This window comes from Muscardinus avellanarius, assembly GCF_963383645.1.
Source record: "Muscardinus avellanarius genome assembly, chromosome: 1".
Taxonomy (NCBI): Eukaryota; Metazoa; Chordata; class Mammalia; order Rodentia; family Gliridae; genus Muscardinus; species Muscardinus avellanarius.
The window spans coordinates 225,020,287-225,042,073 of NC_137786.1; the positions used below are offsets into that span (position 1 = coordinate 225,020,287).

At 35.6% G+C, this 21,787-nt stretch overlaps 1 protein-coding gene across 1 annotated transcript; it reads right to left on the reverse strand.

Moving 5' to 3' along the window:
* Nucleotides 1-1,139: 1,139 nt before the first annotated feature.
* Nucleotides 1,140-14,500, reverse strand: LOC308260271 (uncharacterized protein; the record flags this gene model as incomplete). Its single annotated transcript, XM_080691579.1, has 3 exons — nt 1,140-2,119; nt 2,730-2,778; nt 13,598-14,500. 3 exons carry the CDS (start codon nt 14,498-14,500, stop codon nt 1,140-1,142), a joined length of 1,932 nt encoding a protein of 643 aa, XP_080547705.1.
* Nucleotides 14,501-21,787: the final 7,287 nt, after the last annotated feature.

Sequence of the window (21,787 nt, forward strand, 5' to 3'; positions counted from 1 at the left end):
GATTATTAACCTTGGGTAGATTAGTTGAGGTTATCCAGTAAAATAGAATCAAAGAACATATGTAGACATAGAAAAGAAGACTTATTATGGGCCTAACTCTCTGTGCTTAGAGAGACTATAAATTTTCTATCTGTGCTGATTTGTGCTGGAGAACAAAGAAAGCCAGGGTGTTAATTCAATTTGAGTTCAAAGGTTTGAGGAAGGGAAGAGAAGAGGTGACTAGTGTAAGTTTTAAAGACCAAAGGGCAAAAATCATACCTGCATCAGTAGCTCTGATGCACAACAGTGAGAAAACATGAATGTCCCAGCTAAAGAAGAAACAAAGAGAGATGTTTTATTCTGTTTGGATGGTCCCATAGTCTAATGGATGATAGCCACCCATACTGAAGAACGGTCTTCTTTACAAAGCTCACTGTCTAAAATATTAGACTGTCTTGGAAGCACGTTCATGGACCCACACAAGGAAATATTTTTCCAGCTATCCATGTATCCCTTATCCAGTCAAATTGACACATAAAATTAACTCCTACAAATATCCACATGACATTTAGTTCTGACAAATTTACCACATCCATAGGTATGACATCATGGGACAGCTGTATATACTTCCTTTGTTCATGGGCTACTCATTATGCATATATTTGCATTGACACATTGTAGGAAAACTGCATGAAAATAAATTAATATACCAATATGCTTATAAGAACAATGACAGTGAGACCACATGATATCTTAGCCATATCATTCAGGTATTTAATCACAGGCATAATATTTTGTTTCCTGATAATAGAATTTTGCAGAGATCTGGCTGTCATTTTAAGAATGTAACTTCAAGGTGGCATCAAATGTTACTCAGTACATGGATTTTTTTTTTTTTGCGGTACTGAGGATGGATCCCAGGAGCATTCTACCTCCAAGCTACACCCCCAGCCTTATTTTAATTCATTAATTTGAAACAGGGTCTCACTGAGTTGCAAAGGGCCTCACTACATAGTAGCTGAGACTGTCCTCGAACCGTGATCCTCCTGTTTCAGCCTCCCAAATGCTGGGATTGATTACAAGTGTGCACCACCATGCCCGGCCAGTACATGGATTTGATAGGAGTGAATCCAGGAATAATGCATCCCACAAAGATAAAATCAAAATCCCAAAGATAATTTTTTCCTCCAACAACTGAAAATATTCTTCACCTTTAAGAATGCGCTCTTGACCTCCTTGTTCCGCAGACTGTAGACCACAGGGTTGAGCATAGGGATGATCATAGTGTAGAACACAGAGGAGATTTTGTCAGTGTCCATGGAGTGACTGGAGCTGGGCTGTAAGTACATGAAGATGACTGTCCCATAGAAAATGGAGACTGCGGTGAAGTGGGAGGCACAGGTGGACATGGCCTTCCGATGTCCCGCACCTGAATTCATCTTCAGGATAGTGGCAAAAATAAATATGTAGGATACCCAGATAACTAGGAGAGCAAAAAAGATGTTGAAACTCACGACATAAATAAGAACCAATTCATTAACATGTCTATCAGAGCAGGATAGAACCATGACTGCTGGAATATCACAGAAAAAATGATGGACCACATTGGACTCACAAAAAGAGAGACTGAACGTGTTCCCAGTGTAGATGGAGGCGTTCAGAAAGCCAATGGTATAAGAACCTGTGATCAACCAAGTATACACACTTGGTGTCATGGTGGTGGTGTAATGTAGGGGCTTACACACTGCTGCATAGCGATCACAGGCCATTGAGGCCAAGAGGTAGTTTTCCACACTCGCAAAGGCTGCAAATGAGAACATTTGAGCAGCACAGGCGCTGTAGGAAATGACCTTGTCTCCTATCAGGAGCTCAGCCATGACTGTGGGAGTGACAGCAGAAGAATAACAAATATCCACCAGAGACAGGTTACCAAGGAAAAAGTACATGGGAGTGTGGAGCCGAGAGTCCATGAGAATCAACAGGATCATCCCTAGGTTCCCGATCAGAGTGATGCTGTAGATGAGAAGGAAGGTTATGAAGAGGGGGACCCGCAGGTGGGGGTCATTGGTCAGTCCCAGCAGGATGAACTCTGTCACTTCTGTCCTGTTCTCCATCAGTGTTATTTGATATTCACAGCATGCTGTGTAGCAATGAGAAAAAAAGGAACAGAATTATAAATGAATTGAAATAAAATTTCAGAGTACAATATGTATTCTTTCACTGTACCAATAATTTGTTATTCAAAATTTACAAAAAAACACAAACATGGGCTTCAGAATTCATTTGAGTTTATTAACTATGTATAGGATTAAATACAGTCAATCTGAGGAATTGAATAGATTATATACACAATTAAAAAATTATGCATTTGTTAACTCATGTAGATAATTTATTGCTTTTTTGCAATACTGGGGGTGGAACCCAGGGGAATTATACCTCCAAGCTATATCCCCAGCCATAATTTGTATTCCTTATTTTGAAACAAGTTCTCACTAAGTTGCAGAAGGTCTCACTAAATAGTTCAGGCTGTCCACAAATCCGTAATCCTCCTGTCTCGTCCTCTCAAGTACTGGGATTACAAGCCTGGCTAATTAATTTCTCTTTATGTATTTTTGTTGACAATTTGACAAAACTATATATATATATATATATATATATATATTTTTTTTTTTTTTTCAATGAATGTATCTGTCTGTGAATTTAATTTTCTGAGCTCAGACAAATCTAACACATTCATGTTACTCACCCACCTCCAAGAACTGCTAGAGTTATTACAGATGTACAATTACTGTCTTCTCTCTAAAATATTATGAATTTAGTTCATTATATTCATATCAATTTTTTGCACAATAGAGTAAATTATTTATATTTGCAGAAATGTTAACTGTCAGTATCTTCTGTGCCTCCATACCATCTGTCAACCCATGCTGAATGGTTCCTAAATCTAAGGGTCTAAAATGAATTTAAATAGACAGGCATGGTGGTGCACACGTGTAATCCCAGTGATTGGGAGGCTGAGACAGGAGGATTACACAGGTTCAAAGCCAGCCTCAGCTACTTAGTGAGGCTCTCGGCAACTTAGTGAGACTTTGTTTCCAAAATAAATTATAAAATAGGGCTAAGGATGTAGCCCGGAGGTAAAAAGCCTCTGGGTTCCACCACCCCCCTCCCAGTACCACAAAAAATAAATTAAATGAATTTAAATAAATATGAATTTAGCTGAATTTATAATTCTTATTGTCTCCTTTTGCTCAATCTTGGTGTTTGTGATTTCACAGTGAATAACACTGTTGTGATTGTAGTAAGTTTTGAAGACCAAAGGGCAAAAATCATACCTGCATCAGTAGCTCTGATGCACAACAGTGAGAAAACATGAATGTCCCAGCTAAAGAAGAAACAAAGAGAGATGTTTTATTCTGTTTGGATGGTCCCATAGTCTAATGGATGATAGCCACCCATACTGAAGAACGGTCTTCTTTACAAAGCTCACTGTCTAAAATATTAGACTGTCTTGGAAGCATGTTCATGGACCCACACAAGGAAATATTTTTCCAGCTATCCATGTATCCCTTATCCAGTAACTGGATATTTTCTCTCATTGGAGACAAACCAAAAAATAAATAAAAATTCAGAAGAGTTGCAATGGTTCCTCTTTCAATGACAGAAGCATCCTTAATGGATTATCAAGCTCTAAGGTTGAACTGCCAACTTTTCCTGTTGTTACCCACACACCTACATAGGTTGACAATGATATGGCTAAATGCACTGCATTTTAATGAGGTGGAAGAGGAGGTTTGCTTAGGGCCACTGTTGCACATTCCTATGCACAGAAGATGTGGGAGAATTGCAGTAGTGAGAACATGTTCCACTTGTAGATTGATTCTGAGAAAAGGCATATCACTAAGTGTAGAAACACAGATCTTAGATATTGGAATAGATGCATATTAGATATACCATTTACTGTAGAGGAGTCATGGGTCCTAAATTAAGTCCCCTGAATACCACATTTCCAGCTGCAAAACGGAGACAGTAATAAACTCCACTTGGTGGTATCATTGTGAGAATTAAATATAATAATACATAAAAGACTATAAAATACTGAATATCAAGCCTTGCCTGATACGTGTTGGGTATCACTTTATTACGATGATGTGGTGAAGAACTATGTGTAGGTTTGATCAGTGCCTTCAATTGCAGATATGTTCTGTAGTTTTGAAGTCTCCCTCTCCAGTCTGCTTCTCCTCCTACAATAGGGCCAGTGAGACTTCCTGTGCTCTCCAGTGCTTCTCAGTCTGTCCTTACTCCAAGCAAGTGGTTACAGCTTCAGAAATCCCATGTGGACCACTGTTGCTAAAAATTTCTCCCTTGAAATCTACGTTTAAGTTTGGGTAAGAGTCCATTGTTCTAACAACTGATCCTTTTGCTCAATACTGTCATCCCATAACTAAATCAGAAACCAAAGGTTTAAATTTCCTATTTTGGTCTAGCTTTAGCTCACAGATCTGTTTGCATGGCAAGTTGTACACTGTATACTATTTTATTCAAATCTGTTCTTGCATCATTATGGTATTTTCTCTTTCTCTATTTGGATGGGAGCCTTTTAAAGGATATTCATCTAAAACTGACTACTATTATCTATCCTATATTTCCTAAGTATTTGGCAACTTCAGCTTCCGAACTGCTCCAAGAAGATATTTTAGTTGCTAAACTTAACATGTATGATTACTGTTAGCATATAACATGTTCTACAACAGATGATACAGAAGTTACCTATAAGAGTTGCATGTGTGCACAGTCGAGATAGGTAGTAGTATTCCTCTATCAGTAAAGAAACTGAGGGTTTGAGGGTTATATGATGCCATAGAATTATACAGGTAGTATATAAAAGACTCAAGATTCATGAACTAAAGCTACCCCCCAAGAATAATCATGAGACAAACATGAAGGTGTTAAATGCAGTTCAGAGTATATTGATTCATTTAGGACCTGATTATGATTTAAAGAAGCATAATCTCACTATTGTTTGTGGATAAATTTTACTCTCATGAGCTGCAAATATATAGTGACCAAGATAATTTCACTAATCTATCAGAACACCATCTATTTTCCTCCTCATACTTTTTGGGAAAAGACGCATGATTTGTTATATGAATAACTAAAGCCACGATGATAGATATTTTGACATTTATACCAGACTCACCTCACCATTTTAGAAATGTTTTTAAAACAACTTTTTGTTCTCCTTTTTTCCAGTGGTTCCCTGTAGTAATCAATCTTAATGGATTACAAAATGATAGAAATATTCATGCACACATCACTCATTTAGCCCTTCTACATTTTCAAATAACTCATAGGAGGTTTGGTATCCCACTGCTTTTGCATGAATATACTTTTTACTTAAATCTTTATAGGATATAACGCTTTTACATTTTGTTGGATGAATCAATCCAGAATAGTAATTTTAAAATAATAAAGTTATATATGTAATATTGCATAAGTACTATTAGAGGAATTTTCTCATAGGCAGTGGTATAATGTTTTAATTACTCTAAGGAAGGAAAGAAAAGAGAAAAACATGTGTCCCTGAGACTTACCTCTCTTACATATAAAAAACATGATAAAATTACTTCTCTCTTGAAATTCATGGATTCTGTCTATAAAGAAAAATAAGAGGAACATATAAAACCTGGTAAAGGCATTCCATTTTAAATTCAATCACTGTAATTTTAAATTTGTTTTTCTTGACCACATTTGAAGGATCATAGTAAATTAATTCTCAGGTCTAAGGAAGGCCTGTATGTACTGAAAATGAACATCACTCAGATGAATAAATGATGTCAATGGGTCCTGGCATGCACTGAGTTCCTTCTACAATGATATGATGTTGAGTCATATTGAGATTTCCATGGCTAATATGTGAAGATCTGGAGAGAATTATAGAAATTTGGAGATCTCTGGAGAATTCCCTCGGGAGACTATCTAAATGTCCTCATCTTGCTTCCCTAGGAAAGAAGCAATTAACCTGTCTGTAGGGATCAAGCTGATTAGAATATTTTTTAATCTATTTTTCTTTTTTGTTCTTTTTTTTGTGGGTCCGGGGATGGAACCCAGGGGCATTTGACCTCTGAGCTACACCCCCTGCCCTATATTTTTTTATATTTTTTTATTTTGAAACAGGGTCTCACTAAGTTGTAGAGGGCCTCACTAAGTAGCTGAGGCTGTCTGCGAACCACGATCATCTGGTCTCAGCCTCCCAAATGCTGGGATTACAAGCGTGCGCCACCACACCTGGCTAAAATCTATTTTTCAACTGATAAAAAACTTAAAAATTATTCTATCAACTGGATTCCCTGAATGATTCTATATATTTTGTGTACTGTTAAATCAGATGAAATATGTCTGTCTCTTCAAACACTTATCACAAAAACCTTCAAAATCATTTTTTCACTTTTGTGAAATGCTCAGCACACAAGGCTAATTTTAATTTTTTTCTATTTTAATTCCTTTAATATCCTTCTCTTGTCTTGTTGTTCTGGCAAAAGTCTTGAGGACTATATTGAAAAGGAATGGTGATAGTGGGCATTCTTGTCTTGTTCCTGATTTTAGAGAAAATTCTTGCAGTTTTTCCCCATTCAGTGTGATGTTGGCTTTGGGTTCATTGTATTTTGCCATAATGATGTTGAGACACATTCTTTCTATTCCGATTTTCTGAAGTGTTTTTAACATGAATGAGTGTTGGATTTTGTCAACTGCATTTTCAGCATCTATTGATATAATCATGTGATTTTTGTTCTCAGTTCTATTTGTGTGGTGAATAACATGTACTGATTTGCATATGTTGAACCAGCCTTGTTTTCCTGGGAAGAAACCAACTTGGTCATATTGTACAATGCTCTTGATGTGGTTTTGAATGTGTATAGCTAGTATTTGTTTAGAATTTTGCATCTGTGTTCATCAAAGATTTTGGTCTATAATTTTCTTTTCTCAAGGTATCTTTAAGGTTTTGGTATTAATGTTAAACTGGCCTCATAGAAGGAGTTTGGAAAAATTCCATTTCTTTCCATTTCCCAGAACAAGTGTGGAGTATTGGAATTAGTTCTTCTCTGAAAGTTTTGTAGAATTAAGCTGGAAGCCTGTCTGGGCCTGGGATTTTCTTTGATGGCAGAACTTTTATTGCTGTTTTTATTTCTTTGCTTGTTCTTGGTTGGTTTAGGCTTGCTATGTGCTCTTGGTTCAATTTAGGTAGATTATATGTGCTTAAAAATCTATCCGTTTCAGTGCAGGCTTGTAATCCTAACTCAGGAGGCTGAAACTGGAGGAGTGTGGTTTGTGGACAGCCTTAGCTACTCAGTGAGGCCCTCTGCAACTTAGTGAGACCCTGTTTCAAAATAAAGAATAAAAAATAGGGCAGGGGGTGTACCTCGAAGGTTGAATACCCCTGGGTTTGGTCCCCAGAAACACAAAAACAAATCTGTTTGGTTTTGAATGAACTGTCTTCTAACCATGGTATTCTTCTTTCCATTTCATCTAATCTTGCAGAAAATCTTTCTATTGCTATCTTCATTTCATTTATTGACTCTTTAATTTCATTCCAGGCCTCTTTCTAATTCTTTCTTAACATCTCAATTTTCACTTCTATTTCCTGTACACTTACCTTGAGGCCTTTCATCATATTAGGATTTAGAATTCTCCTTCTTCCATTTCTTTTAGGTCAGTATTCATGATTTTCCTTATCTTCACTGTTCCTGATTCTCATTTTTTCAGAATTCTCGAGTTTGTGTTTCTGTTGTCTTGGTATCTTCTTTTTCTTTCTTTGTGATTTGGTGTTGATAGGTGCTGTTCCAGATCACTTTCTGTCCTGGGGGTCCGGACCTTTGGAGGGAATAGTGCACTGCTGCAGGTGCAGGATTCTGGTAGGTTGACAGGCTTTTGGATTTTTTAATATTTTTTCTTCATCCCTGAAGCATGGTGCTGGTCGCTTAAGATTTTGGAGCTCTGCTGCTGCTTACTTCACCTCAAATCCTTGGTTTTCTTGCCAGGATTTCTTGTGGCTACAGATCCAGCAGACACGGTTCAGGCTGGAAGCCCAAGATGGCACCAACCTCCACACAGGTTATTCGCACGCTCGAGCCCTATGTTGTCTCTTGTTCTGACTACTGGAGTTTATTCTGTTGTGGTTCCCCTTTGTGTGTTTTTGTTTGTATATATCTTTGCTGCTTTGTTTTTCTTTTCAAGGAACTGCCTTCTTGGTAGTTGATTTTCATTTGATACAATTACTGAGATGTGCTATATCTCACAGTCACCATTTTCTCCTCTGAAAACAGTGTTTTATATATGATATCGAATTTAGTTTGCTAGGATTTTGTTGAAGAATTTTGTAAATATGTTCATTAAGGGTACTGACTGACCTGTGGTTTCTTTTGGTATATCTCCTTAATTGGTTTAGGTAATGTAATAACTGCAACCTGACATAACACCTTTGGTAGATTTCCTTCCTATTCTTTCTTTCTTTCTTTTTTCCTTCCTATTCTTTCTTTCTTTCTTTTAAGAATAATTGGTATTTGTTCTTCAAATGTATGCTAGAATTCAGTAAGAAAGCCATCTAGGTCTCAAGATTTTCTATGTTGGGAAGCTTTTATCACTGACTTAACATTGTTAATTTTTACTGATATACTCAGGTTTTTTAGTTTTTAATATATTTTTATTCCTGCATTTTTATTGTACATCACAATGATGTTCAGACTGATAGAAACATAGATGTGAATATCTCGGTTGGTGTATATATCTAAGATTATGTACTTTTTTAGGTCATCAAATTTATTGGGCTATAGTCACTCATAATAATCTCTATCAGGTATTTCTAAGGTATCACCTGTAATGTATTCTTTTTCATTTCTTATTTAATTTATTTGAATCCTCTTTGTGTTAGTTACTATAAGTAATGATTTGTCTATTTTGTTCATATTTTCAAAGAAGCAGCTTTGTATTTTATTGATCTTTTCTATGTTGTTTTTAGACTCTATTTCACCTAATTCTTCTCTAATATTTATTATTTCTTTCCTTCTACAATTTTTTATTTGGTTTGTTCTTATTTTTTTAATTTTCTTTGGTTGCAGTGACAGTTTTGAGATCATGTAGCTTCTTTGGTATAAGCATTGATTGCTATGAACTTTGCTCTTAATATTGTTTTGATATATCTATTTGGTTTGGTATTTCTTCATTTTTATTTATTTAAAATTTTAAAAAATTTTTTCATTTGTTTGTTGATCCATTGTTTATTCAAAGTAAATTGTTTAATTTCTATGTATCTGTATCCTTTCCATAATTTTTCTTGTTATTTATTTGTATTTTATTGTACTGTGATCAAAATACATTTAATAGAATTTCAGTTAATTAATTGTCAAGACTTAGTTTGTGTCCTATCTTATGACCTATTTTGTAGAATGTTCCAAATTATGATAAAAAAGTTATCACCTTTTATTCTACAGTTCTTGAATACAATTTTTGGATGGAATGTTCTTCAGATGTCTGATATATTTGGTTAAGGTGCATTTAACTCTATTTTTTATTTTTTGTCTAGATGATATAGCTATTGCTGAATGTAGGGTGTTAAAGTCCCCAAGTATTATTGTATTGAAGTTATAACTTCCTGTAGACTTCAAAAGTTTTCTTTTATATAAAATGAAGAAAAATAATAAATATAACTACATAAACAAAAAAGCAAGTATTATTGTATTTTTGCTTGTAACCTCTATTTCCCCATGTGGTTTTAAAATGCATAAAATATTAATTATGAACCTATATTAATTATCACAAATGTGAAAAATGTACTTTTTGCAGTATTGTGGATTGAAGTCAGGGTGGATTGAAGTCCAAATGTGAGGACTTTGGGTCATGAATTAGAAACTTTGAAACAATGGGCATTATCAGATCTTAACATTTTATTGCCAACTGCAAGAACACAGGTGCCAGAGACACTATCTTTTGTGTGTGTGTATGGCACTGGGATTGAACCCAGAGGCATTCTACCTCCAAGCTACAACCCCAGCCCTATTTTTTTATTCCTTATTTTAAAACAGGTTCTCACTAAATTGTAGAAGGCTTCTGTAAGTAGTAAAAGCTGTCCACAAACTGCGATCCTCCCCTCTCAGGCTCCCAAGAGTGGGATTACAAGCAGGCGCCACCATGCCCGGCTCAAAGACACTACTTCTAAGCTCCTGAAGGTCAAACTTAAAAACATAAAGCTTGGGCTTTTTGTTAGTATGCTGATTCTGCTGAATGCAACGTACGCTGTCTACTGGCAAATATTGTCATTTTTATATTTTACAGGGAAACTTAGAATGATTTCAGTTAATTTTATATTTGTGTTTGCAGTAATTGCTCAAATTTATCCAGATATGATTTTTAGATAATTTTGTACTTAATGTGGTTTTATGAATTATTAAATTGTGCTAATTTGATTAGTGTTGCTAGTTTAAGTGCACTTACTTAATTAGTGTCACTTGCTACTTCATGAGACATTACTGCCTATTAAAAATTATAGTTTGAAATGCTCTACCTCGTGATGAAATCATCATTTTGTCTGAAAAGTGAAGCATATGAGAGTGGCAATGCAGAGAGTAATGTTTCAGCAAAGCAGAAAATTAGTCATGTGTCCTGAAATGAACTGAATGTTGATTTGGAAGTTTTTTTTGTTTTGTTTTTTGTTTTGGTGGTACTGGGGTTCCTGGAAGCCCTTCTACCTCCGGGCTATACTCCCAGACCTATTTTAAATTTTTTATTTGGCAACAGGGTCTCTTAAGCCAGTGTGGCTGGCTTCGAACCTGCGCGATCCTCCTGTCTCCGCCTCCCAAGTGCAGGGATTACAAGCGTGTGCCACCACGCCCAGCGATTTGGAAGGTTTTTAACATGTAGGATTCACTACTAAAACCAAGTATTCAGATGTTTTACATATTGGAATAATGAAATTCAACATTCAATTATTTTATTTATTCATTTAATTGAGATATCAATAAATATCTGTTAAACATCATGTGCAGAGAAGGGAAAGGAGTAGAGTGGAATCCAAGGGGGAAGCTCACCAATGTTGATTTGGAAGGGTTTTATTATGTAGAATTCACTACTATAACCAAGGATTCAGAGATTTTACATATTGGAATAATGAAATTCAACATTCAAATATTTTATTTATTCATTTAATTGAGATATCAATAAATATCTGTTAAACATCTATTCAGGTACTGATTATCAACAAAATAATGACTCTACTCATGGAGTTTATTTTGCAGTTGGGGAAGATAAACAAGCAAGCAAATATTTGCTAGGTGAGGGTTAATAAAAACACTAAATACTGACATAGAAGGGAACAGTTTAAGTGGTGATCGGAAAGGAAAGGTTTATAACAGTGGTCAGGGAAGGATTTCTTGTCATGGATGACATGAGGACATTCTCACAGGGAACAGTTAGTGTAGTGGGCCAGAAGCAAGAGTGGGCTACACTTGTAAAAAAAATAAAAAATAAAAATATATAGCAAGAAGATCAGTGAAGAGAAAGAAGAATAAAAGACAAGGAAGAGACTAGAGAGAATGTAAATTCACTAAAGTAAAAGGGAGTGTCCAGAATTAATCATTTCAAAGCATTTGTAGAAACAAAACTGTACAAAATTATTGTTTCTCTTTTTAAGTTTTAAATGGTCTGAATATTTGTAAGGATATATGAGTACATGGGAAATACTTTTATTTTCAGCATTTCATTTCATTCTATTCTTTTGAAAATTAAAATATGAATGTGTTGGTTATATAAAATGACAGTCAAAGAAAATATGAATTCATATGAGAGGCCAGATTTATGTGTACCTTACTAAAACATATAAAGTGAAAGCATATTCTTTTATGTAATAAAATATCATTTTTTCTTACAATAGATTAATAGTGAAAGAAACATTAGTTTATATTCTAATGTTCAAATCAAAATGGAACTCTAAATAGAAAGCACTAGTGTATCAGTTCAGATTCTTCAGTAAAACAGAAACAATAAGATAGAGAGAGAGACGTAACTTATCATGGGTATCAGCTCATACGGTGTGGAGATAGGGAAATTCTTTGATATGATTTCTGCAAGTTGGAGAACAAAAAAAGGTGGTGTGATATGCTCTTAGTTCAAAGGACTAAGAAAGGGAAGGCAAGATGAGACACAAAGTATTAATCACGAAAGGGACAAGATAAATAGCTCTGATGTCCAAGATGAGAAAAGATGGATGTTCAAGTTAGAACAGGAGAATGTATGGGGCAGAGAGAAAAAACGAATTCTCCCTTTCTCCATTTTTTGTTCCATATATAAGGCTTTGATGGATGGGTGATGGCCACCCACATTTATGAGGGCACAGATCCTTTTTTACAGTGTTGATGGCTACAAATATTAGACTCTTTAGAGAAACCATCATAGAAATGTTCAGAAAAATATATTACTGGTTATTTGGATATCTCTTATTCTACTAAAATTAACATATGAAATTAATCATGAGATAGCCACATTATAACTATACACATACTTTTATTGGTGCATTGTAATTGCACATCCTAGTAAAGTTGAAAGTGATACAAACATACAATCACATAGCACTTCGTGTGTTTCCCTCCAAATCCTACCCTGCTCCCCACTTGTCCCTCCCTGTACATGCTAGTGAGATTGATACTGATACTTTCATTTATGGACATGGCATTATTTGAACAGTTTACTTCAACAAGCCTCTTTATATTCCCTCTCCATTTCTCACTCTAAATTTTCTTATACTCTTTTGGTCTTTTTCATCTTTTATCTAAAGTTTCTTTTGTTTGCGATTTCTCTTTAGTTTATACCTTAAAAACATAGACCCTTAACTTTCTGGGACTGGCTAATCTCATTCAGCATATTATTCTACAGTTCTATTTATTTTCTTTCAAATGACATAATTTTGCTCTCTTTTTTTACTGCTGAGTAAAATTTCATTATGTGTATATACTATGTTTTCTTTATTCATCTGTCAATAGACACCTTGATTGGCATTATAATTTTTCTACTATAAATTATGTTATAATAAACATGGATACACATGTACTACAATAGTATTCTAATTATTTTAGAAAGATAATGATGAGATTCCAAAACCAACATATGACCCCACCGTACTACGTTACATCTAATTATGATAAATTTATAATATCCATGGTTGTATGACATCATGGGACACCCTTGTGCATTACTTTCATTTGTGGGCTTTGTTGTACCACTGACATGCAGATATGCAGATATAAATTTGCATTGAAATGTGGTGGAAAAACGTATAAGATGAGTGATTACATTCCCTTGTGAGGGTTTTGATAAGCAGACCCAAAATGTTTCTTAACCATTATCATTCAGTTATTTATTTATAAATATAATGTTTATTTTTTCCAGAAAACAGACTTTCCAGCAATAAGAATATCACTTCAAGAACTTTATATTATTGTGGCTTTAAATATAATTCAGTACATAGAAAGGAACTAAGAAGAATGAATTTAGGTATTGTCCATCATACCACAAAATAAAAAATCAAATCCTAAAGATTATTCTGCCTCCAGAAATTTAATACATTCTTAACCTTTACGAATGCACTCTTGACCTCCTTATTCCTCAGGCTGTAGACTGCAGGGTTTAGCATGGGAATAATCATGGTGTAGAACACTGATATAATTTTATCAGTGTCCAAGGAGTGACTGGAGCTGGGCTGTAAATACATGAAGATAATAGTTCCATAGAAAATCAAGACTGCAATGAAGTGGGAGGCACAGGTGGATATGGCCTTCCGATATCCTGCACCTGAGTGCATCTTTAAGATGGTGGCAAAAATCAATGTGTAGGATAGCAAGATAATTAGGAGAGCAAAAAATATATTAAAGCTGGCCACATAAATAAGAATAACCTCATTAACATGTCTATCAGAGCAGGAGAGAACCATGACTGCTGGAACATCACAAAAAAAATGGTGAATCTCATTGGACTTACAAAAGGAGAGAATGAATGTGTCCCCAGTGTAAAAGGAGGAACTCAAGAAACCACAGACATAGCAGTCAATGACCAGACACGCACACACACTTGGTGTCATGGTGGTGGCATAGTGTAGGGGCTTACACACTGCTGCATAGCGGTCATAGGCCATTGTGGCCAACAGGTAATTTTCCACAGTAGCAAAGGCTCCAAAGAAGAACATCTGAGCAGCACAGGCATTGTAGGAAATGACCTTGTCTCCTATAAGGAGCCCAGCCATGACTTTGGGGGTGACAGCAGAAGAGTAACACAAATCCACCAGAGACAGGTTCCCCAGGAAAAAGTACATCGGAGTGTGGAGCCGAGAGTCCAAGAGAATCAACAGGATCATTACCAGGTTCCCATACAGGGTGATGACGTAGACGAGGAGGAAGGTTATGAAGAGGGGAACCTGCAGTCCTGGGTCATTGGTGAGTCCCAGCAGGATGAACTGAGTCACATCTGTCCCATTTCCCATCAGCGTTATCAGAGAGTCACTGCCTGCTCTATAGCCAGGAGGGAACAGAATTAGAAACTATTCCTCAGTGTCTTTGCAAAATAATTAGTGAGAATACTATCATAGTGCAGGCATACACCTGTTTAGAGTAGCACGATTCACAGCAGCCAAGTTATGGAACCGGCTTTGGTGTCCATCAGTAGAAGAGTGAAAAAGGAAATGTGGTATATATACGCAGTGCAGTTTTACATGGCCAGAAATAAGAACAGGATTATGCATTTGAAAGAAAATGGATAAACTAGAGAACATGCTAAGTGAGATCAGCCAGACTCATATGTATTTTCTCATTTGTGGAAGCCAGAGAGAAAGAATATAGGAAAAAAGGGGACCTCATAAAAATGAGGAGAGACCAAGAGAATAATGAAAAAGAATTGGGGGAGGGAAGAAGAGAGGAAAAGCAGAGGTATTGAGAATGAAGAAGAGGCGACATGAGGGCTATGTGTGTGTGTGTGTGTGTGTGTGTGTGTAGTATAAGACAGGTGACATTATTATTCTTATTTCATCAACTGAAAATTGAGAATTTGAGAAGTTCTATGATACCTAGAATCAGACACAAAACTGTTGTGCCATTTAGGTCTCCAGAGAAGTTATATATCCAAAATTGCATAGGGAAAGATCAAGATCAATTTTAAAGATTTAAACTCATCTTAAATCTAATAAAAGTATATATCCTTATCCAAATCGCTACCATCACATCTATATGTGAGAGCAATAATAAGCATGAATTATGGGGAAAAGATGAAAGTGCAATTTAGAGCTTGTTAATTCATTTAGGACCCTTTCGTAGGTAAAAGCAGGGTCATTTCACTCCTCTTGATATCTGCTTGCTATATTCTTCTCCACTGAGAAGAAAATACATGGTGAACATGATAAAGTATTACTTATCAATCAGGGTACCATGTCTCAGTATTTGGGGGAGTCAGGATTTAGAGGATAAAAGTGTAATTTCTCAGGAGAATCTCTACCTCTCCTAGAAGATCTTACATTCGTACTCTCACTCACCTCAGTGTTTTTAAATATATCGAAACTACTATTTCTCCCTAAACTATTTCTCTTTAAAATAACTCATGACAGGTATGACTGTCTTAGTGATTTTGCAAAAATTATACCCCTCACTATAATCTTTATGGAATATAGAAATTTACCAGTTTTCTGAAAGACAAAGAATGGTCACATCAAAGTAGGAAGACTAAAATCATACAACCAGTCATGGAAAGTTGCATATGTGCTGGTAGTGGAACTGTGTCTCCAGCAGTGGTCAAAAGGTTCCAAATTCTCCAACACGGGGACAATGAAGAAAACAACATGAGCACAGATCAAATTCTGAAGCTACCATTATTTTTTTCTGATTCCTTGAAAAGTAAATTACTTCTTCATTTTTTGAAAAATAAATGTAATAAGATTGCATCTCTCTCATACTTCACAGAATCACAAATAAAGGAGGCCTAAATAACATCTTAGGAAGAGGTTATCATTTAAAAATCCTCAGTGCAAGTTTTATCTTTGAGTGCTTTCCTTGACCATGTTTCAAAGGGTCAAATTAAATCACTAGTTCAGAAGAATGGCAGTGCCGCCTGGCGTGGTGGCGCAGGCTTGTAATCCCCTTGCTTGGGAGGCGGAGACAGGAGGATCGATCGCGCTGGTTCGCAGCCAGCCTGGCTGGCTTAAGAGACTCTGTTTCCAAATTTAAAATATATATATATATATATATATAAAAAATAGGTCTGGGAGTGTAGCCCAGAGGTAGAAGGGCTACCAGGAACCCCAATACCACCACCAAAAGAAAAAAGAAGGGCAGTACCTACTCACAGTTAATATGCATTCAAATAAATGATGTCCAATGAAACCTCGCATGTAGCATGTCCCTTCAAACATAAGTCATTTCAAACCATATTGGGGTTTCAGAAGCTAATACGTGGAGATCTAGAGAGAATTATATAGACTGGAAACCTTTAGTGATGTCCCCTTGAGAATATCTATAGCCTCTCATCGTATTTTTCTATAGAAGAAGCAATTAAACTGTCTATGGGGATCAAGCTTGTTGTTTTCAATGTGCACATACATTTTTCTGTTACATTTAAAATATTTTAACTGATGCATAATTTACATGAATATCCTCACTTTTTGAGAATATAATTTTAAGAATTTAGTCAAGCCTTTGTTCCTTTACTATAATCACCAAAACCAATTCCTCTGAGCTTCCTTGATAGCTTCCTCAACCCACTGCTCCTAATAACAAACTTTATATCCACATAGTTTATTGTGTTATAATGTCCTTGTAAGAAAGATTACTATAGAATATTACAAATAACTGCACACCAACATATTGGATAACATAGATAAAATACAAGTTACTGAGAATATACACACCACTAAAATGACTCCAGAGAATAGCAACAAAAAAATCTGAAAATAGCTATAGAATATGAAGAGATTGCCTTAATCATAATTAATTTACCAACGAAGAAAAGCCTAGGAACAGACAGCTTCACTCGAGAATTCTCACAAACATACAATAGTACTGTAAGTTTATAACAGAGAAGAAACTAGGACTTGTGTTAATTTTCTATGGCTGCTCTAACACGTTGCTTTAAACTTTGAGACTCACAGCAATGGGTTTTATTCTTTCTCAGGTCTGGCAACCAGAAGTTCAAAATCAATTTCAATGGGTTGAAATAAATCTGTTAATAGAGCCATGATCTCCTCAAAGACCTTAGGTGATGCTCCAGTTCCCCTTCTTCCCTCCTCTGGTGGCTGATAGTGTGGTAGCTTGTTTCTGTGGTCATATTGCTGACTCATTTTTTTTCTATGTTTAAATCTAACTTATAAGGATATATGAATAACTAATAGAGTATATGGATAATCCTGATTATTTTTATTCCTCTTTTTATTTTAAGAATCCTTAATCTTATCACATCTGCATGGTCCTTCTGGGCCACATAGAGTTATACTGAAAGATTTCAGAATTAGAACTTGAATTTGTTTGTGAGATATTATTTAGCTTGTCATAGTGTCATAAGAAATTCTGTAGTATCTATGAAAATTTTCTGTTGGAAATATTTCTATTTATTATCTTAAATGGTTATTTAATTTTAAAATTATTTAGAATATTTGGTTTATATAAAATTATACTATGGATTTTATATCATGATTATTTGTTCAAACATTCAACATATTTATATAATTGGACTCAAAGCTTAGTTATGTCATTTTTCATTTAACAAATATTTATTGATAATCCTTCATTCAACAAACATTTACTATGGTGCTAAGAATTATATTTTAAAAGTAAAACAAAACAAACACACGACAATCTCAATGCTTTTATGGAGTTTAAATTTTATTTGGGGAAATAAAATATAAATGTAAAATAAATGAGGGTGGATATGGATGAGAAAAAGTAATACAATGGAGTGACTATCTTAATAGAAGCTGTCAGGTATCACCTTTATGAAAAGGTGAACAGTTACGCAGAAATGTGAATGGAGAGAGGACTTCCCACAGAGAACAAGTAGCATAGAGGCTCTGAGGCAGGAGCATGTGTAGGGGTTTGGATGACTAGCAAGAAAATGAGTGCAGATGAAGTGGGCTAAAAGATGCAACTCTGGATGGAGAGATGACATAACTGGATGGAGAGATGATGTAATTCTGGATGGAGAGATGACATAATTCTGGATGGAGAGATGAGGTAACTCTGCCAACCTAAGAATAAATGAGCAGCACTAACTATTTCAAAGTATTTACAGAGAAAAAAATGCAGAATTTTATCAGTTTTTTTTATAAAATTTCACAGTAATACACACAACAGATGATGATGCATCAATTAATAGTTGTCTTTCACTGACACATGTCAGATTTCTCCAGTTATGAATGTAACCAGTGTGATGGATATGTAGTAGCATTAGAAAAAAATAAAATCTTTTGCAGGTAAAATAATGCCCTCCCAAATATAACCAAACACCTAGTATCTGGTATCTGTAAATATTATCTTACATAGGAATAGCTTTTTATTTGTGGTTAAACTAAGGATAATAAAATAACAAATTTATCTGACTTACTTAATGGGCTCTAAATGCAGGTACCAATTCATTTTAAGTTAGAGAAATGAAAAAAATGGTAGATTAGGGTCTTTCAATGACTTGTTTCACAGAAACACTGAAAATAAAGAGTAAATAAAATTATTTAGCATTCTGAGAAATTGTCTAAAAACAAGGTCAATGTTGAATCAAGAAAAGGTGACTAAACATTACATTGAAGGAATTATTTGTAAAACTTCTATTTGGCCCAAAATAAAGAAACTGAGGCATCAGACCATACATGATAAAGAAGATACTCTTTTAAACTTTTTTTTAGAAAACTCACTAAACAACTATACATAGCAAACAGCAGTAAAACTTCGTAGGCGATGGGGAAGGAGTTCACTTCCAGTTACCACAGTATTGGGTTTAAAATAACCAGCTTCTAGCCAGGTATGGTGGCACATGCTTGTAATCCCAGCATTTGGGAAGCTGAGACAGGAGGATCGCAGTTCGAGGACAGCCTCAGCTACTACTAAGTGAGGCCCTTTGCAACTCAGTGAGACCGCTTCAAAATAAGAAATAAAAAAAAATAGGTCTGGGGATATAGCTCGGAGGTAGAACGCCCCTGGGTTCCATTCCCAGTACTGAAAAAATAAAATAAAATAAAATAACCATCTTCTAACAATGAAAAAAAGATCTTCAAAGAAGTAATATGAGTGATTCCTTCTCGGGCTAATGAGGAATTTATCAGAAACCTTGGAAGTCAGAAGCAGTCAGATGACATTTTTAAAGTTTTGGAAAAAAAAAACTCAAGAACTTGAATTACCATCTTTATCACTAGAGAAATGATCTGAAATCTTCCATGTCTTTCCTGAAAAAGACTCTTATGTCTTGTTTTTGTAGTGTGAAGACTATTGCAACCAAGTCAATACTTGACTAGTTGAAATACAAACAGAAGTCCTAGCATAGTATCTACTTAAAAGTTAGGGAATGGATTGTTATGGTATAAGATCCTGAAAGTTAGCATGTAAATATACAGGAGACCTTCAAGAAACTGTAGATGATGATTCCCCAAGTTCTGTGAGTCTTTGTCAGTAGTATTATCCTTGGTCTAATCTTCCAATAAAAATACCCCCCACTCCTTCTGAAAGAACTAACTCTACCCTGTCCAGAGAAAATTTAATGGGCTTTTTTGATGCACTACTCCTCAACACTAGCATGATTTGCTTCAGGACCTATTCCCATTTCTCTTTGCTTCTAGATTTTTTAACTAGGCTAAAATCCCATTAAGGTCTCTAAACAGTATGTTACATTTGAGGAATTGTGTTAAACTACAAAATAACTACCTGGGTTTTGTAATTTATACAAAAAGAAATCACATGGATATACATAGGAAGATATATTAATGGTGTGGACTGTGAACGAAGAGAAAGATGTATTAGGCCAAAATAACGAATTCAGACCACAAAGCATAGTCCTGCAATAAGTGCTGTATTGGGAGTTGGAAAAGAGCTTAAACAAGTTTTTTGGTTGGCAGGATTTATCACAACAGGTGTCCAAAAATACATAAACTACAAATTCTTGACACCCTTTGTCTTAATGAAGAAGTGAATACATAATAAGCATATAAACTTATAGGGAATATATATGAAAAGAAATTTTAGTTGAAGTGAAAAAAAACCTACCTAAATCATAAGACCAGACAATCATTGCCTATCAATTTCAAACTTCTGTGACTTTATAAACCAAGGAACTGAATCCATTCTAAAATAGTGTTCTTAAGGAGTCTCCTAGCCTATTCAAAATGTTGCAGTAGTCTTTTTTTTTTTAACCGAGATAACTAATAATCTTGTAAAGGAAATAACTAGATCTTTTGAGAACTACTCAAGGGTATGTATCAACTGCCACTAACGCTATAAACCCTGAAACATCCCTGTGGCACACTAGTAAGCGTAGCATCGTGGGGAAGTTAGGTTTGAGACTGCAAACCCATTCTGTGGTTATTTTCACAGTACCAGAGTCCGTAACTGGAATAGGTACATGTGCCCTCAGCTGCTGGCCTAACTCCTGAATGGATTCTCTGACTTGTGGAGTAGTGACTTGTTGATTAGCAGGGATTTATCTCAAAAGGTGTCCAACAATACATGAACTACAAATTCCTGACACACTCTGACTTAATGAAGAAGAAGGAATTAAAAACTTTAGGGAAAGGCTGGGCATGATGGAGCAAGCTTGTAATTTCAGTATTTGGGAGGCGGAGACAATAGGACCTCAGGTTCACAGCCAGCCTCAGCTACTTAGTAAGACCCTCTGCAACATACCTTATTTCAAAATAAAGAATAAAAAGAGGGCTGGAGGTGTAGCTCATAGGTAGAATGTCCCTGGGCTCAATCCCCAGTATCACACACACACACACACACACACACACACACACACACACACCCTTCAGAAAATAGAATTCTTAGAGTGAATTTATTATGTTAAGCCTGGTAACCCACTGTGAATTGGTTTAAACAACATAGTTTTTGTGTGGAAGGCCAAGGGCAAGCCACCAGAACTGAATCTCCCTCTGAAATAATGGGTATAAACTCTTCAGACCTATATGGTAATTGAATCCTCGGGGATCTTAACCATTGTTACCTTCCATAAGCTACTATCCTGACACATTCTGATGATTGCATTATGGTTATTTGGCACAGAAAGCTAGGAGAAGCTTCCAGGATCAATAGGAAGGCATTGCAATGCCAGATGGTGATTGAAAATTTTAAAAATTCAGAGGCTTCTATCTCAAAGAACTTCCTAGGGATCTAGTGCTGGGGTACATGAGACATTCCTGGTATTTAAGGGATAAAGGATGTGTCTGCGTTGTCTTAAAACCAAACAGGGGCAGAACAGCTGTCATACCTATTTGGGCTTTAGAGGAAATCTTATTTGTTTTTTTGTTTTGTTTTGTTTTGGTGGTTTTTTTTTTTTTTTTTTTTTTGGTGGTACTGGGGTTCCTGGAAGCCCTTCTACCTCTGGGCTATACTCCCAAACCTATTTTTACATTTTTATTTGGAAACAGCGTCTAAGCCAACGCGCGCGGCTGGCTTCGAACCTGCGCGATCCTCCTGTCTCTGCCTCCCAAGCGCGGGGATTACAAGCATGCGCCACCACGCCCAGATCTATTTGTTCTTTAAGTATGTACATTATTTCTATGAGCCAATCTGAAAAGATGTCAGTTTTGAGT